At 35.9% G+C, this 12,377-nt stretch overlaps 1 protein-coding gene across 26 annotated transcripts in view; it reads right to left on the reverse strand.

Moving 5' to 3' along the window:
• Positions 1-12,377, reverse strand: part of MITF (melanocyte inducing transcription factor) — a 229,092-nt gene that overhangs the window by 88,623 nt on the left and 128,092 nt on the right. For 20 of the 26 annotated variants that reach the window (XM_086366854.1, XM_086366846.1, XM_086366837.1 and 17 more), the window contains one exon: positions 4,748-4,997. In XM_086366854.1, the coding sequence (XP_086222980.1) occupies positions 4,748-4,997 (250 nt within the window). The remainder of the gene's footprint in view (positions 1-4,747; positions 4,998-12,377) is intronic. The other 6 variants (XM_086366855.1, XM_086366838.1, XM_086366836.1 and 3 more) reach the window with 1 other exon arrangement.

Below are 12,377 nucleotides of genomic sequence, written 5' to 3' on the forward strand. Positions count from 1 at the left end.
TAGAGTTCCAACAAAAATGAGTTTTAAAGGGAAAGAAAATTACCTTATGTGTGACACTGAATACAAAGTGATAACGATCCAGAGCTTAAAGACTCTGTAGGGAAAGGAGGTCTGTAGGAGGATGAAAAGATGTTTGTGGAACCTGGAAATTGAATCCCTTTGTCCCCGAGAGAAGATGTGGCCTTGTAGACATGGTGTTTGATCCAAAAACAAAAGGATGCCAAAGTTCATAAACAGTCCTGAAACTGATGCTCACAGAATGTTCATGTAACTCACACTGACTGGTAACAAAAATATATGCTGGCCCATGGACTATGGGATTAGAAAAATTCTCAGGTTTCCTTTCTTATGTGGTCAGCAGCTCTAGCAAGATTCCCTAACTAAGGGGATAAAGGCAAGCCAAACTGAGACACACTGCATCTCTTCCCACTTCTTTTGGTCAATATGATGCTAATAAGGTTCTGTGTTCCTGCCTAAATAAATTCGGAAGAAAATCAAATGCATAATGGGGCCTGGGAGCCGTTCCTTCTTCTAATATAATCTACCAACTCAACTCATAACTCCACACACCTTCAAGTTTCTGTATTATACCTAAAGAATAAGCCATACCTTGACAATTCAACATCAGGTAGATTTCATAAATTACAGAGAAAGGCCAGCAATTCAGTCAGCCACCCTTTCCTCCATTAGTGAAATTTCATGGAATATAGGTTGTCAGACAGGGTGACAAAAAAGCAGAACACCCATCCATCCTGGGTTGCTAGAATCACTATTTAAATGAGATGCCATACCTAAGTCAACCACCAAAAAAACACCAATGTGAATTCAGTTCACAAGATAGAGGGCTCTGGAAAAAATGTGTTTTAATACCTGATGAACAGCAAGCATCACTTCTCATTCTGCAGTAATCTAATTCCTTGGGTTATCTGAGATGATTTGGAAAAAAAGAAAAAAATCTAAAAATAAATTTCTTGAAATTATTTAAAAGAAGATACCCTAAAGTTACCAAAAATATATATTTTTTTCCTTCAAATTCATATAATCTCTCTCCTAAGGAGAACAGAAAGATTCAATATACAATTTATTCCCAAGAGAATACCTTGGCTTTAAATTTTTTTAAGTCCAAGGAGAAAAAAACAAAAACAAAAAAAAAAGGAAGGGAGGCAGAGAGGGAAATTCTTGAAAATTCCCTATACATTTCTAAATAGATAAATGTTTTCACACTATAAACTCTTGTTTTCAACTATACACTGTCAGAGTCCATGTAGGGGGAGCAATTCTGATGAACCTGCCAGTTCAAGATCAGAGCAATCAGGTACTTTCATAATCAGTCAGGTTAGAGAGATGAGACAGGGAAAATGCATGCGTGATGGATGTGCGGATGAAGACGGTTGATATGTGATGCTTCTTCAGCCATGAGACTGTGTCCACAAGGCCTATCTCCAGTTCCTCTGTCTGTGTCTAAAAGGAGCCAGGTCAGATTTCAGATCTCTGGTTTGCTTGTCAATAAAACTACCTGTGGCAGAAACTACTTCCATTAATGGTTCTTAATGATATACTTTGTTAATTCACAGTGAGAAATACAGAGTACATATTTTCACTATTGTGAAATATATATTATGCACTCCAGATACTGGTTAATTTATGACAAAGAAGCATCCTTAAATTACAATACCCAACTGAATAGGGCTGTTCTTAAGAAACCTAGAGGATATATCCACTACGTGAATACATACAACAATAAAATTAACCACTCCATGTCACCTAAAATAAAAACCAACAATAGGAATAAAAATCATAAATTAAGTAAATCAATGTAGAAACCAGAGGCTAATCCTGCAAAGTTTCATGAATTTGCGGACTGAATGACAACCATCTGAGAAATAAGTAATGCAAATTTCCAATCCCTATGACTTCCAAACACTAGTCCTAAATTTACTAGAAGCGGTTGACAATTTAAAACATGCTTTATAAACGTTCATATTTTAAGCATAATTCTGTAAAAGAAAGGGGATTAACCAGAAAATACTAATTGAGCTTTTCAAAATCATTCAACACACCAAGAGCAAAAATGTTCGTAACATGGGTTTGTGTGTGTGATTTTTCTATCAAGCTCTTGTAAACCGGTGAGAGACGGGAGAGATTTACCCAGGATTCTCTGGCACACACTAGACATCTGACTGCCCACATCTACCTCCACTGAAAAGCAGGTATGTTCTGTTCTAGCAACTTAAATCTTTAAAAATTAAATGATGAATTTACTTAGACTATACTATTAGAAAAAATATCTATTCAATATCATCTGTATCATTATGCATAAATTAGTATACTCAGTGTTACTCCTTGAAAATGTATATTCATAGAAATGGGGGTCAAGATTAAGCAAATTAACTGCTTTTCTATTAACCATTTACTTCATAATATATGCTTATGATTTAAAAACTATAAAAGAGAAAAGAAAAAAATGACCATCTTTCTTACTTACCTTTCTGTAATAAATGATTCATAATATTTCCATCCACAAAACTTTCAAAAATATGCAAATAATTTTTATAAAGTACTAAGTATTTAAGTACTTGAAGTAATCATGTATATGACACTCTCCTTTAAATGTAATTTGAATCTCTTAGAATGCACCTTATATGGAATCATGCTTCTGCTTGGTCCTCCACATAAGGACAGTATATACAAAATCTGTCTAAACAGCTACCAAACCTACCCACATTGCTATGCCCTACACCTCTTAACATACTTTGCTCTTTATATAACTGAAGTATAAAAATGCACAAGTTAGAGATAAACTAATTCCGTATGAAATACACATTAACCATTTGTTCATTTTTATTTAGATTAAGTCTCCGGGTTCTAACAATATATTTGTGTTTTAACTTTGGACATATTTCTAGTATAACTAAATTGAGCGATAGAGTTAGGGCTAGTGTTACCAGGACACAGTAACATTTAAGGAAAAATGGTTATATTATTAAAACCAATTAGTATAGATTTTAATTTTAATCATATCACAATTACTTTTTTTAAGTAATAAAAACTTTTAAAAATGATGTCCGTTTTTAAAATGAAATGGAAATAATGTTTCAGCATACTCGGGTAATTTTTCTTTCATCAGATATAACTGCCTTAATAGGAATACAGATTTCAACTAATATACTTTAATATAATAACATTACCTATGATTTAGACATAAACCACTACTAACACAAATCTGTATCCTCTCTTCTAAAATCTGTTCTTCAGATTAAAAAAATAGACTACTAAAGTAAATAAAACAGACATTTCTCTATAATTTATTATTACTTAATTTATATAACTTTAAATAATCTGAAATATAGCTAAAAAAAATTATGATTCTTGTGAACAGCAGACAACTTAAATCTTAAATAAACCTTAGGTCTATAAAAACCCACTGGTTGCCAATTTTCACCCAAGCAGAACAGAAAGTTTAATGTACAATCTACTTCCAAGAGAAAAACTTGCCTTTATTTGGAAGGTGGGGTACATAAGATATACATTAGGTGTGGCAATATTCAGAACTTCAGTCATATTAGAGTAAAACTTTCTGCTAAACCATTTTAATCTTTTTCATCCTAACAGAATTTTAATATTAGTTTCTCTATGACACAGTTTCAGTACTCCATCATTACATTTCAAGAGTCTTACTGATAAGAAAACAACTGGCTTAAATTTTGTTTTTAAAGAACCTCTTTCCTTCTTCCTGGTAGAGATCATAGATTGCTTCCCAATTATCACACAGCATCCCATTTGCTTTCATAGTAAACTTTAAATAGTGAAAGATGTCCTTTCTGAGCATAGGAATGATTGCAAAGACCAACAATGAATCACCGGCAGTAAAGTTCACTTTGTTTAATGAACAGTAACATTCGGGACTCTTTAGGATGGATCAATTAGGTAATGGGATTTTAAAAATTAAGAAGTAAGGAAGTCCTCTTTCTTTTCTTTTAACATCACTTGCACCAGTCACATTTAAGAGCTGGAATGTTTAAAGAAGGAGTACCTCCCAATGTGATTGCAGGACCCATGTGTGAGATGGAATTCTATTCTTAGACTTGTTACAATTTTCCCTAGTAATTAGGAAGCTATATGTCCAGGATAGAATGATGCTAACAAGCTCCTGCAGTTTCTACTCTAGCAAGAAATCAAAGGGACCCAAAACAGACAACTCACTTCAGTTAAAAGATTATGCAGTCTGGTTATTAAAGCTAAGCTCTTCTACCATTTTCTATCTGAAGAGACTTTCTAAAAGAGTCAGATTCTACAGCCAAGATGATTTACTCAAGAGAAAAGAAAACTCAAGAATGGCCATGGAATGTATTTAGGGGAAAAAAAAAAAAAAAAATATATATATATATATACCCAAGTTATTAGAAGAGGTTCATTTCAGATAACTTGTACATTTTTAAACTTTCCCAAAGAAAGATGGGAAGATATCATTACAAAAACCATCTATAACCTCCTGGTAATTTCTCACGGGACATCAACAACTCTTCCCCCATTTAGTGAGGGTTACTATTATATTTAAAGTTAGTTGGAATCTTTCTTTGGAAATACAAAGCCATGTAGGAATCAATGGAGCTGACATTTACAAATATGTTTCAGATAGGTCAATATAACCAAATAAACATGATGAGACAAATAAAACACCTGGAAAATGGAAAATGTTGAAGAAGAAGAAGGCTTGGCCCAGCCAACAAGAGTGACACTCACATACCTTAAGGACTTCCATCGGCACCTGGGTGGCAGAGGGGAGGGTGGTGGGCACGCTGACGTTTATGGCTGGAGTCTGACTCACAGGCACTCTCTGTTGCATGAACTGGGCCGCCTGCAGCTTCTGCTGCTGCTCCCTGCGTTCCTGCTCCTGCATCTGCTCACGCATGAGTTGCTGGCGTAGCAAGATGCGTGATGTCATACTGGAGGAGCTTATCGGAGGCTTGGAGGCCCCAGGATGCTCCTCGGAACTGCTGTGGGGAAACAGAAAAACACACATTGAGTTCCTAATGAGACCTTTCATTTGCATTTTGGGGTATCCTAAATTGCACCAAACTATGAAATGAGCCCGTGCAAAATATAATCAGATCGCAGAGTGGTATTCCACCTAATTGAAAATCAAGAGCTGACAGGATTTAAGTCATCAGTAGTTGAATTAAAATAAGTCGGCTTGATTGCATCTAGGCATTTTTATCATACAGCTTATTTTTTTTTTGACATTTTATATCGCCTACTACTCATCACCACCAAATATAGTGCTGCCATATGAAGTGCCAAGAAGCAAGGGATCTTAATGGTACCCAGAGTTTCACACTTAAAAATAATTTTCTTGATTTCCTTTTATAGCCGAATCTAGCCAAATAACTACTCCTGTACACTATCTAAATTCCTTGAAGATATTTAAACTGTTTACTAACACACAATAGTTCAAAGAAAAGGTGAACTCTGTCATGGGGAAATTTTTCTACGATACAAGAAGTGAAAGTCATTAAAGAAGGCTTTGGACCAGAATCTTAACACTGAACTCAACCTCAGTCTTCGAGAAAGAGGGCAGAAGACAAGTTCGTTTGGCAACTCCATTCTTCTTCGCCTGGGTTTCTTTGTGCAGTCTTTTCTTCTGATTCTTCTTGGCAAGTCCTATCCAACACGCATTCTATGAGTTCCCCATGAGGCCTGCCTCTAATGGTGCTAGCGCTTACTCTACCCAAAATCATTTAAAAAGCTTAAATACTTGTCACAAGTCAAGAAGAAAGGACTTTTTGATTTTCCTAAATATAGATTTCTATTGTTTATCTTGCTAGCTCTACGACATCAACAAGTAAATAAACCTCTCTCTGCCTTAGTTACCATGTCTGAAAAAGAGGAATAACAATATTTTAACTTACTTACCCACTTATCAAAATGGGAGATGCTTTTTAAATATCTTTTGCATCATTTATACTCGAAACCCCTACCTCTTAGGAATTTTGTGAGGATTAAACAAAATAATGAATGAAATAATGCACAAAAATCCCTTAATACAATGAGTGCTATGCAGTACTGCCTCAATAAATGTTTGTTGTTGCAATTACTATTATCTAGAAATTTTGTTTCTGGTAATATCATTTTCTTAAAAAAAAAAAAACAACAACAGTTTAGGGCAAAGAATATAAAACCTTAATTAGCACCTGGAAACAGAAAAAAGAGTAATATTTAGGAAGTATTTATATTCACGTCAAAGTTATTCTTCCAGAGAAGTATCTATACCTTTGAGCTTCTTTCCTTGAATATAAATCCCAATATCATCCTTATCTTCTAACAAAGGCAAAATAGAGCCTTTAAATTATTGACCAGCCTTACAAACCCCTTAAAGATAAAAATCTTCAAATTCTTCAGGTAAAAAAAAAAAAAAGTACTAAAGAATAAAGAAATGTTTGCATTTCACCTTCACAGAGTTCCAGAAAACTATATAATAAAAAATTATACTAGCATTTAACTCATTACCCAGCACAGAAACCTGCTTCAATAGACTGGTAAGTTCATATAAAATAATGCTGTTAATATAGAGCCATAAAAAATGGTATAGAGATATACTTATGGTTGTGAATTAAAACTATACAATATATTAAACTTAGGAAATCCTGCTATTAGAAAGGTATGATTAAACTTAAAAAAATGTTTACTACAAGAAAAAGTACAAAGATAATGCAACCCTGAGCTATTGCTGGAAGATAATACTACAATCCTCTAATATTATCAATATCAATATTATCTAATATTATCGGTCATCAAGTTGACAATATTATCAATTGATTTAGAAATTTCACTGATGGATAACTTTCTTAGGAAAATAATTCAAAATGTGGAAAACCTGACATTACAAAGCTGTTGACAAATTGCACGGTATTCTGTCCCCTGACATAGGCATGATTATGTAAATTATGAGGGGAGATGTGGGTTAAATAATACAAACTTTTAGTTACAAGATGAGTAAGTTCTGAGGATCTAAAGCACAGCATGGTAACTATAATTAACAATACTGCATCGTACACTTGAAATTTCTGAGACAGCAGATCTTAAGTGTTCTCATCACACGCAAAAATATGTAAGTAACCATGTGAGGTGATTAATGTGTTTCACAATGTATACATGTAAAAAATCATCACATTGTATACCTTAAATAATTTTGTTAATTATACCTCAGTAAAGTTGAGGAAATAAATAAAACCATTCAAAAGATTTAAGCATAAAACAGGTTAAAAAAAAAATAAGTTATGGACTTCCCTGGTGGTCCGGTGGTTAAGATTATGCACTCCCAATGCAGGGTACATGAGTTTGATCCCTGGTTGGAGAACTAAGATCTCCAATGCCACATAGTGTAGCTAAACAACAAAAAAAGTAAATTATGATACATATAGATTTGATAATATACCTTTTTTAAAAAAAAAGTGCTCAGCACACAGCAAAGTGCAAAATCCATGTCCTAAGACAAATTAAAAAGTAGAATCAAAAGTGGATGTCCATTCTAATCTAGAATAAGTAGAGTGTATGTATGTACACAAATATACACATGACCAGCAAAAGGATGAGAGCTGCCAAAGTGGGAGTGGGATTATAGGTAAATTTCTTACTTTTTACTTTTCCCCCTATAAACCATAATGTCACCATATTTTTTTCAGTGGCAGGATATATTCCACTAATTTGAAAACAGAAGGAACATGAATTAACTTATAAGCATGAAGAAGTGAGTTGAGTGATCAAAGTCACAGTTTGGCTGGAAGAGACTAGATCCATCCTAGACAGCATTTTGACAACAGGATAGGGAAGTGCTGACTTGTATCCACTGGTTCTCTTGGAAGTCTTCAGCATCCCAGAAGACTTAGACCCTCTTTCCCTTATAGTTTCCTACAGATACACAAAGACTGAACAATGCTAATACCCGGTTTATTACTTTCAAATCATGCATTCATCTACACCATAAAAATACCCCATCATTTCTCAAAAACACTCCATTCACCTGCTCAGGTTCTGCTAAAAGAGCACCAAAAGAAAATGCATTTTCCCACTTTTGAGTATGTGTTCAGAGCTCAAATGTACTTTCCTAAACCCAGAAAAGAAGGCTATTTAAAAATAAATAAATAAATAGATGGTCTTGCTATTCAAAGCCTGTCAGGTTAAAACATTCCCAGAGAGACTGATCCTTTTGATAAAAACAGGAGCAAACCTTTGTGCCTTGGCAAATGCAGCTGTGGAAAAATCGCACTAATTAGCTGCTCAAGACAAGCCATTGGCTGTGATACCAGGGGAAAAAAAAATCCTTTCAATTAACAGTAAAGCATTCTTGAGACATCTTAAGTTAAAATTACTAGTCATCAACCTCTAAGGCTGCAGACTTTCAAGTCAACAACAGTATCATTTAAAACATTTACTGAAATATCCTATTAGGAAAAAAATTACATATTTATATGGTAGACCCACATAAATAAATTAAAACCCCACACACAAAAAAATCTAGCAAGGTTCAGCTAATTGACATTTGAATAAGTCTTCTCAAAGAAAAGAAAGGAAAAATAGTTACTTCACTGCACACGTACCCTACTGGATATTTCCATGTTAAAGATGACTCTCAGACTGTCAGCTTTCCTCGATCTTTTAAACTTTACTTCCTCTTAGAAATAACTAAATCTGCAATTATCACCCTATCGACAAAAATACCTACACATCAAAATGTTAGCAGGTCACATGAGGAAGTTTTAAACTCAAAGTCAAGTTTTATGTGAGAACATTACAGGTAGCCAAAAGCTTATTTTTAAAATGAGGACGTGATGCTTCAACTACTACTAATAAGAGTTGTCTCAATGTATTTAGTTTTAATAGCTGACCGAACTCATCCAGGGCCCATGAACCTCAATGTGCATTAGGTAATCCTAATTTCATCAGTCTGATTCCTTTTAATCAGATTATTTAAAGGTCATTTATTCAACAAATGGCTATTGAGGGTTTCCCCTGTGCCAGGTGCTGGGAATACCTAGTTTCTAATCTCAATGAGTTTAAAAGGCAGGGTCGTGTAATTTTTTTTAAGATGCCTTAAAATTAAGTCAGTTATCTAGATTATTGGACTCTTATCTAGTTCCATGTGGGAAGGTATATATTTCACCACAAGAAGTCACCCTTTGAAAGCCAACTGAAGGGGAGGCAAATGCCTTAATTGGCACTTACCCACATCACTAAGACCAGGCAACTTCCCTGAAAACTGGGAATTGCTCAGTGGTGACTCAGGAGTATGGCCATCAATGGGACACAACTTCTAGTTCAGTCGCTGCTGAGCAATCTGATCTTTAACAAGCCACTCAACCTCTCTGAACCTCTCCAAAACCCACCTCCTAAACGAACAACAATGACTGAGTGAGCGAATCCCAGCTAAGTTACAGTGATAACATGCCAGCTAGAATATGGACACTTAGATAAGTAGCCATAAACGTGACCTGAGTTCCTAACTTGATGGCTAAATTTACATTTTTAACCTTCAAAGCCTGACCCTTCTCTGCAATGGTAAAGAGACATTTGGACATGTGCTCTGTGAATCACTGGTATATTCCTAAATTCAAAGAGTTAATTCCTCTGCCTTCATCAGCAACTTAAATATATCAGAAATCTCATAAACTCCAATATCTCGCCATCCAAACAACACTTGCCTGACCAATCCTCACCTTTCACAGTGATGCCAATACCCCTTCACCAGACCTTAGGAATCAGTCTTTGGTCTCCATATCACAATCATCCAAGACGTGAATCTGGGTGTAAGCTGCAACTTAGCTTCTAGGCTCAAGGAGCTGATGAACTTTCCCTTGCCTTACCTCTCATCAATTCCACAGGCAGAATACAGTCCTGGCCTTTACTAACCTGTGACCATGGCCAAGTCAGTCAATCTCTTTGAGCTTTGGTTTTATTTATAGATTGTTTAATACATTTGCCTCTTGGCATCATGCTGCTGCTAAGTCACTTCAGTCGTGTCCGACTGTGCGACCCCAGAGATGGCAACCCACCAGGCTCCCCTGTCCCTGGGATTCTCCAGGCAAGAACACTGGAGTGGGTTGCCATTTCCTTCCCCAATGCATGAAAGTGAAAAGTAAAAGTGAAGTCGCTCAGTCGTGTCCGACTCTTCACGACCCCATGGACTGCAGCCTACCAGGCTCCTTCATCCATGGGATTTTCTAGGCAAGAGTACTGGAGTGGGGTGCCATTGCCTTTTGCCTTCTTTATTTATAGATTGTTTAATACATTTGCCTCTTGGCATCATGAGGAGGATTAAAATTTGTAATAGAGGTAAAAAGCTTAGCACAATAACCAAAACACAATTCAGATAAACTAGAACAGAGTTAAAAAAGTAGTAGTCAGAAAACATGAAACCATGAACAAGCTACTTCTTTTTTATGCAAGAAAGTGAATTTTATAAGCCTGTATGCAAGCTTGGACCATAGCTTATCTGCTTTTTAAGGTTTAGGCAATCTCTTTTTGATTCAGAGAATTTGACAAAGTTTGAAGGGGTGGAGAGAAGATAATCTATCCTGCAGTTCACTCACAAGATATAAAGTAAAACTCCTAGAATTTTTCTCCAGGAAAAAGGAATCTTCATTATAATCTTTCAGTTGATAGAGCTCAAAGCCTAGCATCTGCCTGCACTGGATACAATGTAATTACGTCCAAGAAAGCACAGTGGCTGATGTTCACACAGACAGTGAAGACACAGGAAGGCATGATAATTAACCTCATGCACAGGTAAGAAAGCTATGTCAGAGATAGGTTAAGCTACTAGGGTTTCCAAATGCAGAAGGCTGGCTGCCACACCATCAGCTAAGGACCCTGCCTAAAGTCAAAATGCCCGGGCTCCATCCCAAGAAATTCTGACTTCAGGTTAGGTAAAGCCCAGGAATCAGTATGTCTACAAAAACTACGCTGCTGATTCTGATGCCAGGTTTGGAAACTTGGACACCCAAGATCATCCATTTGTTTGGTAGGAGTGCTGGGACATGAACTCACATCTTTGATTCTTAGACCAGAACACTTTCTTCCATGTCTGAGGAAATGCACATTCCATTCCCGGCCTCTGATAACTCCAAGAGCTCTGAAGAGTCCTTCTGATGCTGAACCCAACATGCTGAACGGAATGAAATGGTAAGGACCACCCACTCTTGCCAAACGGGCTATAAAACCAACTAGACAAAAAATCTCTGCAAATACTGCCAATGGATCATTATGGTTACAACATAACTATTCTATTATAAGGAAAAGTACATCAGAACCTACAGGCCAAACCTACAAAACTGCTGTTCTGTCAGCAAAAAGAGATTTTTAAGAGTCTTAAGAAAGTAAGTCCAAGTGCATAAATTACCAAAATAAGAGTCAGTAAACAGATATATCTTTTTAAATGGCAGTATGGATATCTAACATTTTAATATTTATTTTATTTATTTGGCTGTACTGGCTCTTTAGTTGTGGCACATGGGATCTACTTCCCTGACCAGGGATCAAACCTGGGCCCCTGCACTGGAAGTACAGAGTCCTAGCCACTAGATCAACCAGGAAAGTCCTAGTATTTAACGTTTTCAAAGGATCAGCTATTTCCATTATTTTAACCTTTCCCTTCTTTCCAAAGTCACTGCTCTATAAGCGTAGAGATGACTTTTTCATCATGTATGGTAGAAGCAAGTACCAATAAGAATATATATTGTTACTTGTCTATATGATATATATATATATATATATACACACACATAAATATAAGAAATATATGGTGTATCTGATATATGATATATATGACAAACATCACTTAAAATAACTGAGAGTATAACTCATGTAAATGTGAAAGTACCAGATTTCACACTTTGGCTTCAAAAGTGGAAATCTTGTGGACTTGAGCCATCAACAACCTTGGTTGCAGTGGTCAAGAAAAAAAAAAAAGAAAACATGCCAAACGTCCAGCTTTTCCTGGTAACACTATCAGCTCAGACAATAAATGCTACAGGTTTCTGGCACAGAGGAAATAAAAAGGCTTGCGAAGTGCAGCTTGTCTTTCTCCTCTTCTTTCCTTCAACAAATATCTGAAGGTCTTCCAAAGGCCCTGTTCTGCTAGACATGAGGCCGGCTTGGTGTCCAGAGAGGACCGCATGCCCATCCTCTGGAGTTCTTTACTCTTTGTTGTGCATAAGGAGGAAAGTGTTCTAAAAAAGCAAGAATTGCCAAGTTAAAAATATGCACGTTAAAAATCCAAAATCGTCACTTTTCAACACCTGGAATCCAATTAGTTTGAAAGAATTGTAGTCTCTCTGAATCTATTTAGGATTAATGCTCTTTAAGCTGGACCTTCGACAGGC

The sequence above is a fragment of the Bos grunniens genome, chromosome 22 (genome assembly GCF_055505025.1).
Source record: "Bos grunniens cultivar Pamir isolate PY7600 chromosome 22, Bosgru_T2T1.0, whole genome shotgun sequence".
NCBI lineage: Eukaryota > Metazoa > Chordata > Mammalia > Artiodactyla > Bovidae > Bos > Bos grunniens.